This window comes from Oryzias melastigma, linkage group LG22 (assembly GCF_002922805.2).
Source record: "Oryzias melastigma strain HK-1 linkage group LG22, ASM292280v2, whole genome shotgun sequence".
In the NCBI taxonomy this organism is placed as follows: domain Eukaryota; kingdom Metazoa; phylum Chordata; class Actinopteri; order Beloniformes; family Adrianichthyidae; genus Oryzias; species Oryzias melastigma.
In genome coordinates, this window is record NC_050533.1 from 14,854,637 (window position 1) to 14,876,173 (window position 21,537).

At 41.7% G+C, this 21,537-nt stretch overlaps 2 protein-coding genes across 3 annotated transcripts in view; both read right to left on the minus strand.

Moving 5' to 3' along the window:
- LOC112136940 (regulator of G-protein signaling 6) overlaps nt 1–10,242 on the minus strand; it is a gene marked incomplete in the record, with an annotated part of 48,177 nt that extends 37,935 nt beyond the window's left edge. Inside the window, 2 exon segments of the mRNA XM_024259022.2 lie at nt 7,733–7,828; nt 9,283–10,242. Of these exon segments, the coding sequence (XP_024114790.1) occupies nt 7,733–7,816 (84 nt within the window).
- A 1,445-nt stretch (nt 10,243–11,687) lies between these two features.
- Nucleotides 11,688–21,537, minus strand: part of LOC112144283 (signal-induced proliferation-associated 1-like protein 1) — a 38,800-nt gene continuing 28,950 nt past the window's right edge. The window contains exons 8-22 of one of the 2 annotated variants that reach the window (XM_024268775.2): nt 20,677–21,256; nt 18,976–19,250; nt 18,638–18,895; nt 18,387–18,530; nt 18,130–18,284; nt 17,978–18,060; nt 17,087–17,508; nt 16,276–16,467; nt 15,831–15,993; nt 14,322–14,520; nt 14,054–14,209; nt 13,861–13,978; nt 13,351–13,429; nt 13,149–13,261; nt 11,688–12,467 (exon numbers count right to left, since the gene is read on the minus strand). In XM_024268775.2, the coding sequence (XP_024124543.1) occupies nt 12,461–12,467; nt 13,149–13,261; nt 13,351–13,429; nt 13,861–13,978; nt 14,054–14,209; nt 14,322–14,520; nt 15,831–15,993; nt 16,276–16,467; nt 17,087–17,508; nt 17,978–18,060; nt 18,130–18,284; nt 18,387–18,530; nt 18,638–18,895; nt 18,976–19,250; nt 20,677–21,256 (2,944 nt within the window). In that variant the 3' untranslated portion in view covers nt 11,688–12,460. Of the gene's footprint in view, nt 13,262–13,350; nt 13,430–13,860; nt 13,979–14,053; nt 14,210–14,321; nt 14,521–15,830; nt 15,994–16,275; nt 16,468–17,086; nt 17,509–17,977; nt 18,061–18,129; nt 18,285–18,386; nt 18,531–18,637; nt 18,896–18,975; nt 19,251–20,676; nt 21,257–21,537 lie in introns of both variants that reach the window. The other variant, XM_024268766.2, reaches the window with a different exon arrangement.

Here is a 21,537-nt window from a genome sequence, read left to right on the forward strand (position 1 = left end):
CTCTTTAGCAAAACTATCATGGAAGATCTCCTCAATGCTATGAAAGCTTTTTTGTTTTTCTTCATGCTATTTTTCCCCACTTCCCGTTACACAGTCCAGTTCTTTACTAATTCACTGCGTCAGCACCTCTGAAGAATTACAGTTCGCCCATGAAGCCGGTGCACTCAGACCAGCCGCAGCATCACCTCCAGGGACGGAGAAGCAGCAGCTTTTACCAGCCTGATGGCAAACCTGCCTGTCAGCATTCAAGGTTTTTCAAAGTTTTTTGTCATAAAAGGTTTGCTTAGGTATTATCTACACTTTTTTTCTCCACAGTGGGAGCCCAGTGTCCTGCAGAGATGCTGAAGTTATTCACAGCACAGCTGAAGGTGTTGGAGGCGAGCTCCATCCATTGTGGCATTCCAAGCAGGCTTTTCAGTCAGCATTAGAGGGAAGGCTTTGGAGGTTTTTGAGGGCGCAGAGAAGTGGGACACAGCAGTGCCAGCCATTCCCCCACATTAAGCTCCATTCTATCACCACTCTCAGCATGCATACATAGTTTCACACTTTCCATTAAAAAGGGGAAAAAAAATCCTAAACCGGCGGGAGTAATAAATAGGCCTCTTTGCTGTGGATTTGCAAACATGTATTAACTGCAAGATGCTCAGAAAGGACTTCCCTCGCTTCAAAAAAAAAAAAAAAAAAGCCTTTTCACTTCAGACACTGTCATCTCAAAGGATGAGAGAAATAATCCTGGCAACCAGCTTACAAGCTGCCAAAGCATTGCAAGTTATTATCCACCCACGGTTTGTTTTCTGTGGATTTGCGGGATTTTCATGTGTTGGTCATTCTGCTTTGCAGAGAAGAAAGAGACAGGCCATCACATTAAACAGGCAGGAGCTGGTTATGTAATGGATAGGGCTCCGTGCTCGCACTGTTGTTTTATCTTATTGACACAACCATGAAAGCAGCCCAACAACCCACACTTGCACTTAGCATCCAGGCTTCAGCTCATACCAGCGCCTCAGATAAAGAGTCCCATGGTGAAAGGGGAGACGCCGCTAAAGCGCTTGTACTCGATAAAGCTCGGGGTTGACTCGTCCGTGCAGCCGCGGGGAGATGACATCCAAACAGCTACTTTAAGCGAACACAGGGACAGAATTTAAAGAAGTGTCTGGCATGGACGGCTTTAATGGGAAGCAGCAGGGAGCTTCCTTCTGACCACAGCTCCTGTTCGGCCCCCCAAATCCTACCAGCTGTCCTCCCTGCTGTGGTTGGTAAATCAGTGGTGCAGGAAGCTGCTATTTAAAGTCTTCTAACGCTGCCAGTCAAGGGAAACATCCTGCCCATCTGTAGTGAGATTCCTCTTTTTTTTTATCCATATTTACATAACTTACATGCAGGAGGATCAGAGGGAGCTCCTTCTGTGTTCTCTGAATACTCCTGTCATCCCAAACTGTCAGCTGAGGGAGGTAAACATCACTGCAGTTTCTTCTTCCTCAGCCACTTTGTTAAATCTAACCAAGAGGACCTGGTGTCAGACAAGATGGCGGAAATTCCACGAGATTTCAAAGTTGTAGTGTTTAGGATTATCTTAAAATGTATCAAAAGAGATTTGTGAAACTGTTAAGACTTTTACTTTTACTTTGACTGCAGTTAGCTTCAACACTTTACGCAATCAAGGTGAATCAGTTCTGTCGCAGGGAAAAGCGGCTTTGGACTGATTTAAAATTACTTTATGCTAGTAATGTGTTGCATACTGGTGAAAAATGTTGCTTAACAGCGCAAGACCAATTTTGCAAATAGTTCATATTGATCATATAAGGAGTTATGGTATGTCAAAGAACATTGTAGGTTTTGACAGAACACCTCAGGTCATAAAGGTTGAAAGCTTAAAACACACACAAACACAAAAAATATCTGTTAGGGTCGCCAGTTGTATTAGTCTTTTTCGACCAAAAATAAGAGTATTTTTCGTCTGAAATGTGGGGGGCGGGGGTTGGGAATATGTTCCAGTCTTGGACTGGAAGCCTTCATCTTTTCTGCCACCAGGTTCCACTAAATCTATCACTTATCTAAAAGCTACCGTCAACCCCGGACTCTGAAACTTGAGATAAAGCAACCACTTCCAATGAAAATTCTGCGTGAACACATGTAAATGTCACAGGTGTTCTTGGCTCAAATTGTTTAATTCCACCAAATTCAGAGTAAATAGTTGTTTTCCGAACATTCCTACCTGGGCGTTTGTTTGTCCGAAGGTACTTGAACTCACCACGGTGATGCAGCAGGCTAAGAGAGCATGCACTCAGACGTCCATTCTTTGTAAAAATGTGGAATTCTGCAGTGTCAGATTTCCTTTGTTTTTCTTTTCATTGATGTTTATGTTAACTTTTCTTTCTTTTCATGCATTTCTCAATTGTTAGGGGTAAACACGGATGAAAATTTGGGACAGTAATGTCATTTTTGTTTTTCTGTTGACCAGGTATAGTGTTTTTTTTTTCTCATTTTAGTATTTTTTTCTTGTTTTATTTTACGTGCTGTTAGTGGATTTGCCTCGTGCTCTCCGACAGCTGTGGACCATGGCTGAGGGGGAAACACGGATGACAATTTGGGATAGCAGTGTCATTTTTGTTTTTCTGCTGACCAGATTAACTGAATCAACGTCCAAGCGTGATCTTTATTCACTGGCGCACACAACGCAGAGAAACAAAGTCAAAGCAGTGACATAAACACACGTTCACGCCGTTTTCAGACTTTCAGATAAAACATGCGGCCGTTGAAAGCTAAACTAGGTTGAACTTTGACCAATTAGGGTCTCGAATTTGGTAGTGACAAATGGATGATGTCCTTTTTTAATTCATGGAAGTGCCAATCACTTGAAAATTGACCATGGAGGAGAAATTAATAATTGTAGCTTGTGCAAACCAGCTTGAATTTTATGTCTTTCATATATCGGAACAGAGCTGTGAAAGATAAATTTGTAAGATCTGTTGACATTTCGCAACAAGTCTTTTCCAACTGTAGGTGGCGGTCATGCGCTATTTAATGTTAGATAATGACAAGAAGAAGAATCTACTTCCTGTTTGTCCAGTGTGAACATCATGGGCTAAAGGTACGTTCAAGAACACGCTTTCATCACGTTCATGTGTCTGGTGTGTATGTATGAGGAAGTGACAAAGGTGTTATAACATTTTAATCATCTTACAGCAGATTCTCAAGGGTCACGTGTTGTAAGACTTTAATCTCCTTGTCTAACCACATTTTAAAGGGCTAAAGTAAAATGTTTTCTGTTATAAATGCAATAAAAGTGAATGTGGTTCATGCTACGTAGGTTTCTGCATGTCGCTCTGCAAATGTAGGGCATCAAGGAATAAAAATACAGAGCGATCCTGGAAAAACCTGCACGCACGAGAGGACGGATGGATAAGTGAGAGGGATATGATGTCGAAGAGGAGCAGGTATTTTACTGAAGATGGAGAGTTTGAAATGGGCCTCAATTATTAATTAGCAGGAAGGGGAAAAAAGCTGGAAAAATGCGGCGAAAGATGAGAAGCAGAAAGATGGATGCAGTTATTGGAGGAAAAGAAAGGGCCGTCCTGGAGGCATCTTTGAGAGGCGGCAGTTTGAGTTGAAATATTATCAATGGTATTTGTACAGAACAGCTTAGTGATAAAATTTCCATTGTTTCGATTTGACAATAGGGTTTTTGGTGACATTTAACCTGTACTGTGTAAAGAAAGTCAGTGCAACACTGGATACATCTGAACTTATCTGAGCTGCCACATTGTGGCTTTTCTTGTGCTTCCATGTGCTTGTCCCAAGTGTGGAAAAAGCAGAGGATGGGTCTGGAAGGGCATCCACCGTAAGCCAAACCCATTGACTGTATGCGGGCCTCCTGCTGGTTTTCCGGAAACCCTGCCTGATTTGCAGGTGAGTACCTGGGTCAGGTGAGTTTAGCCAATAAGGAGTTTCAATAGCAGCTTGGTTGGAAAACATGTAGGCCCTCGAGGCCTGGATTTGGACTGGTATATGAGAACTAGAGTGAGTGACCCTTCCTTCCCCATCCCGTTCCTGCAGGAAGTACAAGGCGGATCGAAGAACTCAAAATCCCGTAGACTTCTATTGAGAAATAAACAGCTATTTCTCAATCTTTTTTTTAGTCAGAAAAAAACATTCTTGCCTTTTTTTAAACATGATATTGATATTATGTTTTTTTCTGTAGTGCAAGTTATTCAAGTTATCAACTAGCCAATCAGATGCATCCATCCATCCATCCATCCATTTTCTTGACCGCTTCTTCCCTTTCGGGGTCGCGGGGGTGCCGGAGCCTAACCCGGCTGCTGATGGGCGAAGGCGGGGTACACCCTGGACAGATCGCCAGTCTGTCACAGGGCCTCAATCACACACCCATTCACTCTCACATTCACACCTAAGCCAATCAGATGCATCAATAAAAATATAAGATTTTACGTTGAATGTTCAAAATGTTTCATTGATTAATTCTGCCCAGCCAGATTTCAAGTGGCAGGGGTGTGGCCTTCCAACAAGCTCGCTCCTGATTGGCGAGAGTGGTTACCATAGAAATGGAGACTCAGGCCGACTTGGCCCAATCACTGCTTACTGAACTATTCATCTGCCCATCCATCCATCCATCCATCCATCCGTCCATAAAGAAGTTGTTTTGTCGTCGGTTTCTCACAGAATCCTGAAGCTGAATGTAATCACAGTGGCTTGTCAACAGAACTGTGAATCTCTCTGCTGGTACACAGCTATCACACTTCAGAGGAGGCTTTGGCTTCCACCTCATACACGAGACAAGAGGTGTTCTCTATTAATAGTTTTTGAGCTTCCCTCCACCAGAGCAGATCCTGAACTTAATTGCATTTCCGAGCCGACCGCGACAACCTGATCAGAAAACACGAAACGCAGTATAGAACAGGTAACATACTCCACAGTAGCACCAGTGTTAGTATATATGTCTGTCTGTTTATTTTTTACTTTTGGGGCAGTAAAATGTCTTGCAGTTATTGCCTTGTTTTGCTTTACTCTTCTCTCGTGGGAGGACAGAGACGATAGTACTGCAGCACTTCCACTACAGATTTATCCTCCTGTCCGCTACACTTCTCCTATGACTAAAAACATCACTTCAGCCTGTTAGATAAGGTTCTTTTTGGGATTTTAAAGTAAAAGAAAATATATTTGAATGTAGATATAAATAAAAATAACTTTAAATCATAGGAGCAAGGAGATGCTTCCAGCTGAGGTGGGCTCATGCCTTTGGGATGAGGTGTTTTCCCAGGCGACAGAACATATTGAAAGCCATCTGCCTCTCTGCGAGCAGCGCCTTAACGCAGCGCCAGGCTGCCCATCCACGCCGTCCGCAGGCCGTGGGCGCTCAGCTCACACAGACCTCCTCAGAGCCAAAAGCAGACATACTTAAGATAATTGAAGGCTTATTTCCTTTTTTTTAAACACCAAAAAAAGGATCTGAGTTTGTATGAACACAATTGTTTTGCCGTGTGTATCTTTGTGCGTTACATTCACAGGACACTCTCTGCTGCGCACACAGGGTTCACATCAAAAATCCAATTTACAAAACAGAAAGGGCAGAAAGTCCTGACACCATCAGAATAATCTGTCTGCTGTCACTGTGGATGACTGGAACATAAAATGACGAATATTCCCCCGGGCGGCTCTCTGACAAGCAAAATCTAGCCTCTTAAATGCACTGCCTCCAGGCATGTGCTGGGTTATGTAATGAAGCTGCACTGTGAAATCCATAAAGATGCCAAGTGTAACATCCAGCTACAGTATGTCCTCTGATGCAGATTCTTGAAATGCATGAATGTACAATTGTGCATGAAGAACAAATCTGTTGCAACGCAGCAGGGGCGCGCAAACACACAAATGATTCTGACAGCCGCAGAGGGGGGTCACAAAATAAAGGGGGGAAGCCGACTGGGAGAGGGCGAGGAGCTGGACGGCTTTGTCACGAAAACAACGTAATTTGAACTGAACCACTCTCAAATCTCCACTCAAATATACCAACAAACTGACCTTACAATATTTACTATCATATTTTCATGTTTTTTTTTTCTAATGATCTATTTTTGTCTGTACAGAAGTGAAACGTCTATTGTTGCTGCAGGAATTTTCCTCAGTACGAACTACTTATTCATTGTTTAAAGATCTACTCTGATAAAAAATATGTTTGTATATGTACACATTAATACATTCTTTTTCTGGTGTCTCTTTTTAACACGTTCTTGCAAAACCTTTTTTTTTTTTTCTTCATGATATATTGTCTTTATCGCTAGTTATTCAAATTATAGAGCATGTGGTTCCCACTGGCCCCACCTCAAACGTTTGATTGACAGATTCTCGGACCAATCACTGCTTGCTAACATTGTTTGGTAGCAAAATGGCGAAATTGTGACATATTGGTAACGCGGAAAAATGGCGACTGAATTTGTCTTCATTGCAACCCCGAGGTAACAGCTTGTTGTGTCTATCTGTTTCATGTCAATGTTTCAGACTCTTTCTGCTAGCTAACTTGCTGTTGGCAGAATATTCTATTGTTGCAGATTTACAGGGGAGGATGAAACCCTCACATGATGAGTCCTATGCCATCTCAGTGATTTAAAAAAATAATGGAAATTATGTTAGAAATATTTTTATTATTTAGCTTGGGGCCCCAAAATTGTTGGGGACCCCAGGTGGTCCCCTACCTTTGCATAATGGTAAGTCTGCCCCTGGGCAGCTCTCTCAGCGCTGTGCTGCTTGACTTAGTCGTAAAGCAGTGTTGTGATCAAGTGGATCAGCGATCTGAGGCTTTCTAAACATCACTCAGTGAAAGTTCAGCAAATCTTGGTTTCAAACAAACTTGTTGCTAATTATCTTGGCTGATATCTGAGCCGAGTGAAACCACACCCTAAGAGGTTTTTCCCAACTCTGTAAATGATGTTGCTTCATTTCCGTTTTCCTGCTCACCACTGACATGTGACACTTGTGCTGAGAGGAACAACGGCTGCATCAAGATTTGTCAAGAGGAGGGCGCTCCCCGTTTATTTATTTTTTATTTTTTTCAGGGTGGCTGCACTCGAGTTATGGATGGAGATTGTCAAAAACTCCCAGCAGCTGTCAGCATGTTCTAAATTTAATAGTTAACTAACGGCCTTCCAGACTTCATTTAGCATCCTGACAATTGTATTTACCTGGCGTTGTGGATGGACTGCTATTAGAAGCATATGGAGCAGAAGCTGTCACCTGCTCCGCTGGTTCACTAATCAGTGATCCTGTGAGGAACTTCTGTTTAAAAAGGAGATTTCTTTGAGTGTTGCAGCTGAGAAATAAAATCCTTTTTTTTTTGGATAAAGAACTAAAAAAATGGAAGATTCTACCACCTCACTTAAGAAAAATAGTCAAAATTGGACTCAAAAATGACTAATCCTCAAATCAAAGTTGCTAAAAAAGTGAGGTGGCAGAGGGGAGGAAGTAATTACCCTTGACACCAAAATGACCGAGAGCTCATGATTAACTGTAGGCCAGTCTGATGAGTGACTAAAACCAGACAGATCCAACCCTTTTTTTTCTTAGATGGTTAAAAAAAAGTGTTTCTGACACATGACAGTGAAACCAGTGAGAGGTATCTGCACGCCGCTACAGACCGCTGCACCGTCAGGAGCTTGTGCACGGGTCACTGCTCCTCTGCGAACGCCGGACAACCACAACAAACATCCAAACCACGCCTTACCTTTCTGTAGACGATCATGTTGGGGGAGTCCTCCTCTGGATCCGTCGTGCCGACCCCTCCCTGGTCTTTGGACCCCTCTGCCATTCTCACTGAGGCCTGGAGGGAAGCCCCACACACAAAAACAACACATTAGGACGATGTCCCTCAAGGTATGAGATCCCACAGTGCAAAAACTGAAAAAGATTTTGCTTTTCAAAAGATTTTTCTTACAAGACAGAAAATATATTAAAACACCTTTCAGTTTTTGCTGCTATTTTCAATCAGAAAAAACTTGACAAAGATAAATAAATATCAGTTTGTTTTCTCAAATAAGTTTGACAACTTTTGAGGCATTAAAAAAAGACTGCTGTAGAGTAGAATCAGGCGCTCATCTGATATAAATTATAGAAGAACAAATGCAGTCGAATGTGTCGGCACAGAATAATCAGTAATTATGTATAACCCCTAAAACCCCTCAGCTGCCTCGCTGTGATGACTCATCTGTGCTAAGATAAAAACGCTGTTCTCCTAATGAGTTAACTCTCACATAGGTGGTCATGCTAGTTTCAAAGCTTTTTATAGCTACTCGCTAATACTCAGAATATGTTTACTGGATTTTTTTCAGACCTGTCGGTAGTTTCCCGGGCTGGGTGCTTTGGGAGTTGCTGTTAGGGGGATTTACTCGACCGCTCAACATTCCCAGGCACTTCTAGGAAGTCGGCGACAGAAATATTTCTGCTAATCTCAAATTTTTTTTCGCTTTTTATCAACCACCCTTAGGCAAATGCAAGCTCTTGTCACTGGAAGCTGATTATTGATTCTTGGATCCAGAGGCGCCAACAGGACTAACTGATGTTGGAAAAAGAGGCAGGATGATGATGTAAAACCTTCATCGTCTCACTTCTTAAGTCGTGATTTCAGGAGATTTAGGGCATTTGTGTTACATAACTTATGAGCTAAGTGGGGAGAAAAAAAGGAAAATAAAGGTTTAGTGCCATCATTGGAAAACAAGTAAAGATGTTAGAGCATATAGTTTGGTGAATGAGTAACCTTCTCCTTCTCACACTGGTTGTTATTGCCACAAGAAGTGCAGACTCCCCATTGGCTAACAGCTCTCTTAAGAGTCCGGGCACATTAGACGGCCCATATTTGTATTCACATCAGAGGCCAAACACAGACATGGACTGTCATACCTGTTCAAGCAAAAAGATTCAACGTGGGTTTTAGAGACCCAACTTCCTCTAGAATGAAATCAAAAGCTGCCAAAATAAAAGCCTCAAAGGGTGAAGAGGTGACGCAGGTGGAGCGGACAGTGTGTTTGTGTCAAATACACACACGGCAAACACCAAGTCATGAAGGGGGCAAACAGAAAGAGGGACTTTGCACACGTATGCAGTAAATGACACTCTCACACAACATGCGAGCGGTGCCCCAGATGCATGCACACTGCAATGGAGAATCCCCTGTTTGCCCCCCTCCCGGCAGTGCAATCCCCACGTCTGTGCCTGTCACTGAAGCGTTCATTACCTGAAGAACCAAAAAGAACAGCCGGTCCCCCCCACACAACCCACCTTAGCAACAAACAGCAGGCAGCTTCATGGTGTAATTGGCAAAGGGAAGTGAAGAAAAAGCAGCAAAAGATAGAGGTTAAAAGGAGGGAGGGGGAGAATAAAAAGCTGGCAGGTCACTGCAGTACTCCTTCAGTCCTCCTTTTCTTCTTCTCCTCCTCCTCTCTTCACCAGTCCTGCATTGCCCTGGCAGCTGAGGAGCTCCTCACTTGCGCACACCTCTCTCATCCCTCCTCTTCCCCCTGCCTGCCTGCCCGTCCGCCTGCATGCGTGCGCTCCAGACTGAGCCAGGAGGAGTGAGGGGAGAAAGGAAGGGAGGCTGTGCAACAGAGAAAGGCAGGGGGGGAAAGGGGGAGGGATGAAGGAATTAGAGAGAATAGAAAGAGGGAGGAGAAAGACAGGAGGCGGCGGAGATGAGGAGGGGAGGGGAGCGAGCACTAGAGATGCACAGAGGAGAAAGGAGGACAGGGGAGATGCACGTCGCAGCAGCGCCCACTGACGCTGGAAGTAATAAACACTTCATTAAGACATGCTGAGACAAAAACATATGATTTCATTTCATATTCTTATCATTTTCAGGATTTTTCTCCAGAGATTCTGCACTTTTATGGAAAACTTAGACGGCAACCTAAACTAACAGTCTTTTTTTCTCTATTTTTAGCGAGCCAGTAAGGAAAATACATGACAATTTGTGAAACAACAGACACAGCAATACAGATGTTTGCATCAGAACAGTACAGTCTGATTATTCTTATTGTTTTTTATTTTTAATTTTTTATTTTTTTTATATTTTTCCATCACTTTTCCTTGGCAGGGATCCTGGATGGGGTGATGAAACTCTGGCATCATGGCCCTTTTTTTTTTTTTTTTTTTCAACATTTGTCATGCTTCTAGGGCTCAGGAAAAAAGAAGTTCCCCCAATGGGGGTTTAATCAAGCCTGACACATAAAGTAAAATCAGATCTCCTGTCGCCTTTAATTTCTTAAGAAAAAAAAAATCAAATTATTAAGAAGATGAAGCGGTAGCTCTGTGTAAACTTGGTAACCAAGGGAAACTAAGATTGCCTTGTGTGACATATCCATTTACATGTGCCACTTGGTCCATGTAGTGGACAAAAAGCATGATAACACAACCATCCATTCTCTTCTGATGAGAGGATTTGTCTGCTTGGTTAGTGCGAAGGAACAATAATAATTTGTGTTCATGCTAAATCAACAAAAGAAATCTCTGTTTCTGGCAAAAAATGAAGACAAATCCAGACTAAATGTTAAATGATAATTATTAGGCTGCTCGCTAGGTACAAATATACGTCAAACAATAAAACTATTTCTTTGACAAACATTCTTTATGGTGAAAAAGTGCACATTGAAATTTGTTAACAACTGCAACTTACTTTGATTTCCTTTTTTAAAATCCACCTTCAGGGATCTTTGTTTTATCTTTTTACAAAACAAAACAGCAGCAAAAAAACATCTAAGGGCAGCATTTGGTTTCCAACAAAGTGACTCAGAAGTTTATTTATTTCTTGTAGAAGACTAATGATAAAAAGACACTTTAGTAAAATATTCATAACTTAAATCCTGGCAGAATACATTATAAGCTTTTTTTAAAGAAACACAAACATCTGCATTTTTTTAATTCACAGAAAAAACATGTTTAAATGTTTGAGAAGTTAGAACAAAGTTCTAATGTATCAAGGAGAATATATTGTTTTCCAGCTCATATAAACCACATATATACTTTGAACTATTTCTCCAGAGTTTTTATACTTTCTGTGCCTAAAAGAAAACTTGTAGTCTCTTCATGGCAAATTCCAATAGAAAAAACAAACTTGTCTTTCGTTTTCTAAATTTAAAGGTTTATATATTATAATAATTAAATCGATGCTAAACGTTGTTTGGAGGTCAAAATATGAAAACTGATGTGTCCTCTTCCTTCATAATGACACTGATAAAAATGGTCTTTTTGTGTTTTTACCATGTTCTTGTGCTCATGATGGAGGACTCATATAAGATAGTTGAGCTTAAATGTGCATTTCTGAGCATTTCTTTATTCAAATAGTTGCGATTTAGGAGCAGATGAAAAACTGAAGTTGAAAAAAAGGGCTTATTTGTAACAGAAAATATGCGACAAAACAAATGAACAAACAAAAAAACAGGTGAATCTTCCCAAAAAAGGGATAAAATAAAAGTAAAGATGTTTTCTTTAGGTGTTTTTGAACACAATAATTGCCTTTGGGATAACATTTTGGTAATGTTGTTGAGCATGAACACTCCATTCATTCCAGTGCGCCAAAAGGAATTAATTCATATTAATAAAATGTTACTTCAATAACTGAAAGAGTGAATATTTACTTTCCTTCTTACTAATCATATAGAAGATGCTGCAACAGAAAAGCATGTAGTCAGTTTCATTCAATAAAATATCTTTAATAGATATTAACATATTTTACACATCACAGCTCAGTGGAAACATGACATGCTTTTACACTGTTCATAATAAAGGGCAAAAGGGGAAATCTGCTGTTTTAAGGACCTGGAACTGACTTTTTTTATTTTTTTTTTAAGAGTCCGGCTCAAACCATTGTCCCCCCACACACACCTTTCTTGACATTTTCCTCTGCTTGCCAGTAAAACAAAATATATAAAAAATGACAGTAAAAAAACAAGAATTAAGGTGCAAATTTTGATGAATATTAAATTCTTCCTATATACATTTGCACAGTGTCTCCAGGCATAAGAAAGGAAATAGTTACAGTATGAAAATGAAATATGGATCATTTGATTATCATATGGGCCATATTTATGTAGGACTTTCAGAGGGGCATTGTGGGAAATGAAGGAATTATACTGTATCTCACTAGATAGACACTAGACCGTACCGATTTCATTTAACTACAATTCAGATTGAGGCAATTGTGCATGCTGTGTACAGAAAACAGGGTTTGTTACATCTTGTCAACACTAGGTGGCACTGTTTATCAATTCACTGCAGCAAGCAAGGCATTTCAGTTTAAGGTACAAAGAAAACAAAAAGAAATTCCTAATCTTTTGGTTCTCCATCTTCTTAGTTTTTGAAATATAGGATAAACTTTGTTTTCTATAAGAAAATGCCCCCTACAGGTGTATGAGAGGAACTGCATCTTTTTCTTGGCCTTTTGTCATAAATCCTCCTCAAATTATCATTTCCTGAGAGGGAAAGAGAAAAATAATTGTTTACATCACATATTTAAAATAGTTTTCTTTATTATATTGGTATATTTAATGGCACCAACTATGCTTTTGTACAATATATATTCTTTTTTTTCCATGTTAAATGACCACTGTTCAAACACTTGCATAATTCTATTTGACGCTTTCCCATCATAGCTCGTCTTTTCCTTTTGGTTACTAATACAAAAATAGGATATTTTTATTTACTGAAATTATTAAAAAAAAAACATAATGTCTCAAAAACAAAGAGCTAAATTGAATAAAGTATCAGCTGTTTTCCAATTCCAGAAAAGAACATTTTGATTTGACTGAAAGGATCTTGATTATAAAGTGACGAGCTGAGACGCTATAAGGACAGTCTTGCTTTTCCTGGCATGCAGGGGGCGTCGGGAGTCCGATCGGACGCACAAATGTTTAAAGGGAGAGCATGCTGATAAAACTGGCACACAATTAGAAGCTCTTTTCTTCCCTTTCGTATTTCATGTTTCACGGCTGAACAAATATAGAATGGACATAAGCTGACATTGGCACAGGTTTGTACAAACCCAGAAAGTGTGTCAGTAATAATAGCACTGAAGTTGAAATGAGCTGGAGCAGTGGTTAAACTCCCAAAAGCAGAGGAGCAGTCAGTTCATGTCGATGGTGTTGAAGACCCACTCTGTGAACTTCTTCAGCTTAGCCGAGGCGCTGTACGACTCCTCCAGGAGGCGCTGGTTGTCTTCCCTCAAACTCTGGATCTGAGCCTGTAAGGAGGCCTTAGCATCCTTCTCCTGGTGGAGGGAAAGATACTTGTGAGCTACGACATCTTCAGGGAGCACTTTTGACTCAAAGAAAGGTGAGAGGAGGGGAACCAGCAGACCTTCTTCAGGTCATCCTGCAGCGCTTTCACCATGGACTCCAGCTGGTCGACTTTCCCCAATAAGACGGCTGGAGTCTCTCTAGAAAAAGGAAAATTGAGATCACATAAAGTTCAATTCAATTCAATTCAATTTTATTTATATAGCCCAAAATCACAAAGAAATTTGCCTCATTGGGCTTCAAAATATAAACAATTGTTAAAAACTAAACAGACTACAAAAACTGGTTATCCCTGCCCTTAGACCCTCCCTCCCGGTAAGGAAAAACTCCTAAAAAAACCTGAGTCAGGAAAAAAAAGAAGAAACCTTAGGGATTCCCACATGAAGGAGAGATCCTATCCCAGGACGGACAGGCGATACCAGAACAGTTAAAGAAAAATTAGCTTCGGGAAAGCTTGTAAACCACTGGCTTTAAACGAAGTGAAATCCTTCAAAATGAGGAAAGATTTGGGTCTAAATGTGTCAAATAAAGGCCAGCTGTGGGCTTCAGGCTGTGTCTGGAGGCTCCTTACCCTGGCAGAGGCTGTCTGGGGGGGGCTGCCTGAGGCTCGGCCTGCTGAGGGACAGCAGCTGCCGTGGCTTCAGCCGCGGAGTCCTCCTCTTGGGCTGCCAGAAAAGCCAGCCGCTGTTCTACGATTTAAAACATGAAAAATAAAGATTTCCTCTGTTGATAGTAGAGGTGACAGCAAAAGGAGCTCTGCGTACCTTCAAATGCTTTGGCAGCATCCACCAGGTGAGCCCAGTCCAGTGGGCCATCCACCCCGGCATCGGGCAGAGGCATGAGGGCTGGATCCTGCTGCTGCTGCTGCTGCCTTTTTCTCTCCTTCTCCAGCTCTGAGCTCTCAGATGCAGACAGATCTCCTGGAAGAATGAGAGTAAAACCACCAGCAGGATCTTTAATTAGCATTTCATTTACTCTGTACGGAGAAAAAATAAAAACACACAAACTTTCATGGCTTTTAATGAGATTCACCGAGAGATTTGTGTGATGCTCTGCGGTTTGACCCATGGCGGGTTGTGGGGGAGCGTGGCAGGGTGGAGGAGGTGAACAGAAGGTCAGAGGTCTCGTGCGGCCCACTTGAGGACGACTCCCTCTGCCCGCCGTAGATACTCTCGTCTGACAGCGTTCTCTGAAGAGAACGACGGCTGGGAGGTGGACCAGGGAACAGAGGCTGCAGAAAGGAAAACCAAAAGAAATGTTCAGCTAATGTCACCGAGGTCATGAAGCTCATGAACCCCAAAAAAGGTTTATCAACTATTCCCATCATGTTCTGGATACATTCCTCTCAAAGTGCAAGAAATTTTGATTATTTTTCCTACTTTCTAAAATAAAAGGTAACTCTTAAGATGAGGTCCTGCAAAACACTAAATATATTTTTAAAAATAATATTAACCTTATTCGACTTATTGTGCTTATAAATGTCTTATTAACACTCTATAAACATATTAATGTTTGTTCATGGTTAATACAGCTTGTTAAGAATCTTATTATAAAGTGTTACCAAATAAATATTAAAAAAATAGTTTTGTGAAAAAAAGTACAAAAATAAGCATATTTTTTGTAAAAACAGCTGTAGAATTTGACTTTGACAAACAATTACTTTAATTTAACACTAAAATATATATAATATTTGCTATTTTAGCTACTTGTTATGTATCAGAACTTTAGCAGCTATAAATGAATAATTATTTAATAAAAGTTAATTTGAAAAAGATAAATGACCATCTTTCTGTTAATTAAATTACTGATTGAACCCACTATTTCAATTAATCATCCATTATTTGTTAATATTTTAGAGGATATAAGACAAATTATTTTTATTTGTTTGAATTTCAATATTTTGCTGGCTATTTAAATATTTTCTCCATTTATTGCTTTGGTCAATATATTTTATTTAACAATATAAAAATACTTTTAGTTTAACTTTAACATTTTCTAATTTCTTTTATTAATTTTGTTCTTAAGAAAAGTATTTTTTCTACTTACCAGCTGGAGATTATTAAACAAAACTGCACATTCATCACCTAAAAAAAGGTTTTTGGACTTTTTTTTTCTATTAACACAACAGTCCCTCTAGGGATAAGTCAAAAAATCCTCAAATTTGGGGAAAAAATTCTTAAAATAATAAAAAAGAGGGGGTAAGAAAAATGGTTTGTGCTAAAATTCTCATTTTATAAATATAAATCCTAGTCTCCAAGACATCTTTCAAGAAAAAATAAAATTATTTTACTTTTGAAAACATTCTTGCAAGTCAAAATTTTTGCAGTGCACATAAGAATTACTCTATAATTGTTTTTTATTCATGTTTGTCATCTCCTATTTGGGGTTTACATTTAACTAAGATTAAAGACACACATTAATAATCCACTTTAAAGCTGCAACCGTTATTTCTTTTGCCAGTTGAGCATTTTCTGCCCCCTCAGATTGATCCTCCCCCACAAAAATCATCAGAAAGAGGAAAAGAAAAGCGTTTCTCTGCACCTTCTCCTCGGTGGTGGTGGGTGGAGGGCTGTCAAGAGTGATGAGCTTCTTCAGGTCTTCTTCCAGGCTGGATTTGGCGGTCTGCCGATGGGGCGACTGACAACCACGGAGATTGGCTTTTAGCTGGGGCGGACCACCCAGCAGGCCATCACTCTGGTGCCGCCTGGAAACAAAAGCCAACTTTTTTTTTTTTTTCTAGAAGCACCTTATCTTAAGGCCAGACATGCTAGACAAAAAGCAGAGAAGTATTTTAGCTAAAAACACGTGAATCAAGCAGGTTTCAGACCAATGGAATAAATGAAAGGATTCAATCCTTTTCTACTCCACCACTAGGTGGCACCATAACCAAAATCAGCTTTCAAACCGGCTTAGCTTTTTGTGCTCAAATGGAAGCATCCACGTTCTACAGTGAGTTACAGCCTGCTGCACGTCTGAGGCGTCTTACTTGCGAGTGCTGGCAAACTCTATAGAGTTCACAGTGCTGCCCGGCTTCTTCCAGCCGATGAGGTACTTGGAGGTTGCTCCCTGTCGAGGGTAGAAGCTTTTTGTCCCGGGGGACTGCAGGTTCTGCGACGCAGCTGACATGTTTGCAGCAGCTCCCTCGGCAGCCTCCCCCTGCACCGCCGGACCCTCAGAACTGAGGGCATAAAAGACGAATTAGCTGCTAAACATATTAAAGTCTTATAAAATGAAATGCATTATTTTAGGACAACATAAACATAAAAATAACCTTCAGGAATCGGCATCTCCAACTATAGCTGATTTTATAAACAGAAAATAGGACACAATGTCCTTGCACGTCATTTTTTCTGCTCTATTCAATATTTTTTTATAATGAGTGAGATGAAAGCTTATATTTTTATACCGAGTTCTGCGCCTGCGGAGCGTGCAGATGCGTGCGCGCACTGCAAAACAAAGCTGGCGGAGTAGCGGGCTTTTAGAAGTCGGTTATTTCTGTCTAAGCGAGAAAGACAAGGAGGAAAGATTTATTTGATTTTAAGGAAGCAGGATTTAGAGGGGTGGTGGAGCAGAGTGGAGCTCACTGTCTGCATGTCTAGCAGCTTCAAACGCATCTTTGTGCTCCGTTTCTCCCATAGATACCATGAGATGGAAATGCATCTAAAAGCAAAGACATTCTAGCAGAGTTCTTTTTAATAAACTGCAGAGCTTTGGACTTTTTTTTTAGGATCAGGATTCCGTCGTGCTTAATGAAACATTGGACCAATTCTGTAATAGTAGGTAAAACCAAAACACACCTGGATGGGGAGATGGCATCACTTATGCTGTATGAGCCCCCATCAGGACCACGCAGGTACACGGACGAGATTTTGGCTGGAATCTCGCTGCCGCACTGTCCAACGACAGGAGCGTCCGGCGTGGGAGGTGAAGTGCTGGTGGCTCCGGGACTGCTCTCCGCAGACTCCTCCCCCTGGGTTTTATCCTTGGCCCTGAAGGCGGCGGTAGAGGACGAGGTGCTGCTTTGAGTGGCGGTGAAGGAGGACGCGTCGATGCCGCTGTCGGTGGACGTGCCCTGCAGGTATCCGTTGAGCTCCAGGTCACTCTGCACTCCCGAGTGGGAGCCGACTTCGTACCACTTCTCGTCGCTGTGCGCAGAGCTGGAAGCGTTGCTGGACAGCGTGTTGCTGCTGGACTGGCTGGACGAGTACGGAGCATCGGTCTGTTCAGAGGAGAGAAATGTGGAGATCAAACCATCTGTCTTTTTAAAGGGAAACCAAACCCTAAATCACCTTTTTTTGGCTTATGACCTCTATAAATGGGGCTTTAAAAGTGCTGTCTGTTGGTCATTGGCCAAATTTTTGACAAATTAAAATAAACTTGTTTAATTCTTGAACATATAGTCAAAAATCATCTGTGTGCTGCCCCCTACAGGTTGAATTGAGGTTTCGATTTGAATTTCATGATTGGTCAAACCATTTAAGCCCATGTTAAGATCTGCGGCTCCAGTAATGATAACAGTCCAGTTCTCCAGCCCCACCCCTCTGACTGGATTTTCAAATTTCGACTGTGGGCGGAGTCAGCCTCCAACTTCCCAGTTTGGTTACCCTTTAAGGTCATCTATCTGGATTCGGAAGATTCTTATAATCATAAAAACTAGATTAACTTCTCTGATCATTATTATTTCTCACCTTAGTGTTCTTGTTAGGAGATATGCGGCTGCTCTGATCTGACGGCTGGAGCCGGGGAATCGTTACCTTGGAAACCACTGTGTCTGGAAAATGTAAGTAAGTTAGAATAGACTCATGCAAACAGGTGTGTGTTTTGTTTAAACTTTGCTCACCTGAGCTGCTTTTGTCTCCTAGTCTGCTACATGAATCCCCCTCGCCAGTCCGGATCCAGCCGACGCCAGTGCTTGAGCTGGCTTTCATCCCGTTGACCCCGTCGCCGGCTGCCTGCCGCGCAAACGACGCAGGCGACTGGCAGTTGTTGTTGAACCTGAAGCACACAAAATCATCACCATTTATATACTAAGAGAACTGAACAAGCAAACAAAGTTTATTTTGCACCATTTGAGGCCAAAAAACAGTGAAAGATTACCCATCAGGCATGGACTTCTGTCTCCAGTGGCTGGAGCTGACGGTTTCGGCGTAGGGCAGGTTGGAGGCGGTGCTGGTGTTGTGCAGTGTGTGACCCATCACAATGGAGCAGGCCAGAGCGTAGTTGTCATTCCCCGGGGAATATCTGTGAGGATACATATGGATGACATTAAGGACATATGTTGCAACCAGCCAGATGGCGGTTCAGTCTGTCTCTCTGTTGTGTAACGGCGGCAGTGTTCATCCCGTGACCTTTTCGGGTTCAGAGGCCGACCGTCGCTGGAAACACTGCGGGGAATAGCAGCAGAGTTGCGTTCGCTGAAGTCTGCGGGCGGTGCTTTGATCAGAGTTCCTGCCGTGCCGGCGGCACGGGTCTGCGGGCTGGACGAGGTCCGCGGCCACTTGGCGTTGCTGTTGGCTGGCCGGAAGGGGAACTTTAACTCATAGGGCATTCCTTCTTTGTGGTTTTTGTAATCAACCAGGGGCATGTGGTAAATCTCTGAGCAGCCTCTGTTACACAATCACAGAGAGTCATTAGAGAAAAACCGCCGATCCTGCAGCTCAGCCTCCGAATCCAGCGTCAACTGTACCTGCGCGGCGTGGAGTCTTCGTGGGGAGGAATGATCACCACCTTGACCGTGACAGACGTTCGGAGCAGGTCGATCATCTGCTCGTGGGACAGCGATGCCACTGAGACCTTGCAGATCTCCACGAGTCGGCTGCCCTGCCTCAGCCCGGCCTGCCAGGCGTAACCGTACGGCTCCACCTCGGCTACGATGCCCTCAAAGTTAACGTGGAAGCCCAACTGGCCCAAGGCGTTGCGGCGTAGGGTCATCTCTGTGGTCTGACTGCCTTTGGTCAGCAGCTGCAGAGCAAAAAGAAGGAATTGAGTTATTTTACAGCTGCAGAAATGTAGATATTAGGCAGCAGTGAGAGGCTTTTTTGTTCAGTTTTCTTACTGAGGTCTGAATTTTTCAAAAAATTAAAATTTAGCGGATTTCCTTTAGTCAGATTGTTTCATAGCAAACATTTTAGACAGATTTTTCAGGGTTATGAATGAAATTAACATTTTAATAATTTTAAAGAAAAAAAAGAACATCTTTGTTTTAAATTGTTCTGATGTAAGAAATCAAGTTATTATACAGTTAAAGACATGAACTCAGATTAAAGACATGGACCAAGTCTAAAAAACTAAAATAAAAGGATCATTCTCTGCCTATTTTGACTTTTTTTTGTAGAAATAGCAAACCGAGCTCTGCATAACATGAATATGAAGAACAAAAGTTCTCATATCATCTCAGTTTCTATAACTTCTGGGTCCTTTAGGAAATGTGGACCAAGAACTCAAACAAAAAGGTGGCCATTCGTAAAAAAACTAAAAATTCTGGTTTGATCTCCAATTTTCTCATTTAATTTACAGCGTTTTCTCTTTTATAGCTGGAGTTACGGTCTAAAAATACCCTGCAATAACAGGTGAAACCCGCAGAGAAGTCATATGATTTTTTTTTTACAATTATTACAGCTGTTTTAAGGCTGCAAAACCTCTCACTACCCACTTTCCACAGGCAGACATTCATATTTTGCTTTTTTTCTCTGGCTTTATCTTTCAAAGATAAAATATTTATAAAAAAAAATAAGTCGAGCACTATAGAATGAAAACAATCTACAAAGAGTTATGTGAATTTGGCAAACGGAACACTTTCTGTATGAGAGACCCAGTACAGAGATGAATGACAAAGTCTACAGCCAATCGGGACACAGAACACATGTGCTGTTTAAAAAAAAAAATCTGTTATTTAAATGTAAAATAGTACTAAAAAAATCAGTGAAATAGCAAGACTTTGAATGGTGAACCAGGATAAAGTGAGAGAACACTTTACTAGGGTCCTTGAGGAGGATGCTGAACTCCATCATCTGTCATGTATTTGCTGAAAACACCAATAAACACTAATAAAATGTAAAAGAAATGCAAGTCATCTAATAGTCAAAAAGTTTTATTTTAAGAAGCCATTTATAGACGTACTTTCTTTTTTTAAATCTAAAAAGTTACTGATTTAACCTTGGACTTATTAGTCTCCAAATTTTTCAGGAAATCAATATGAAAAAAACAATCCTACAGTTTGATTTTGATACCTCTCCAGCCTTAAGGGAAAATTCTATTTAGAAAGTGCTGAGAATAATAGTTAGTTTTTGCTTTTCGGTAAAAATGTCTCGACTTTTGCTCCACCCTAATCATCGAGTTTATGAGTGGGATCTTTCTAGAGCGCCATGCAGAGTGACGGCTGACTGACCTCCAGTCTCTTCACCACCTCTCCAAAGTCCTCGGTGTTGTTGTTGATGGAGCGCAGTGACACGCTCTCTCCACGCTCATAGTAGATCTTCATGGAGGCGGGGCTCCCCGTCGACCAACCGATCACGTCTCGAGTGGCACAGTTGAACACGACCACTTTGGCCTCCTGGTCCAGCAGGATGATGAAGTCGTTGGAAATGGCCAGCAGGCACTCGCGTTCGGCGCCCGCCACCTGGTCCTCGGCGTGCACCTGCCAGGTTATGGCCCCCAGACTCCTCAGCTCCGCCCCGCTGTAAGGACGAAGCTTCTCCCGCCGTTTGTGGGCCAGCGAGATGAAGGGGAACTTGGACGTGGGTTCCACCGGCGTGCTGGTCACGTGACGCTCCGCCAGGTCCCGGAGGTATTCCTGGCGAGTGCGCGTTGCCATGGCACCGAACTTCTCTGACTTGTGAGCTGCTTTTTCTGCGTTTATGATTTTGGCCAACAGGAAGTCCCGAAAGACAGAGGACTTAGGGAAGGTTACGCTCTTGGGGATCGGAGGCCCGAATGAGGGGACGTCCTGGGAACGAGTCACAGCAATACTGAGGAAGTAGAGGAAGAAAGAATGAGGTGTAAAGACTTCAGAAAAGTATTTCAGAAATATTCAAAGCAGAACAAAACGCATTACACAGATTTGTATTTGAGTACAGAAGTAAAAGAGTTGCATATTTTGTTTACTCCAGGTATTGTTACCTTTGACCTCTTTCACCTGTGAAAACAACAAAAGGGTTCAAATCCCTGCAGGTGGATCTCCTCCATTGGTTCTTTCATCTTATTTGCACATAATAACTAGATTTAAATTTCAAAAAGTTGAAACAGGTTT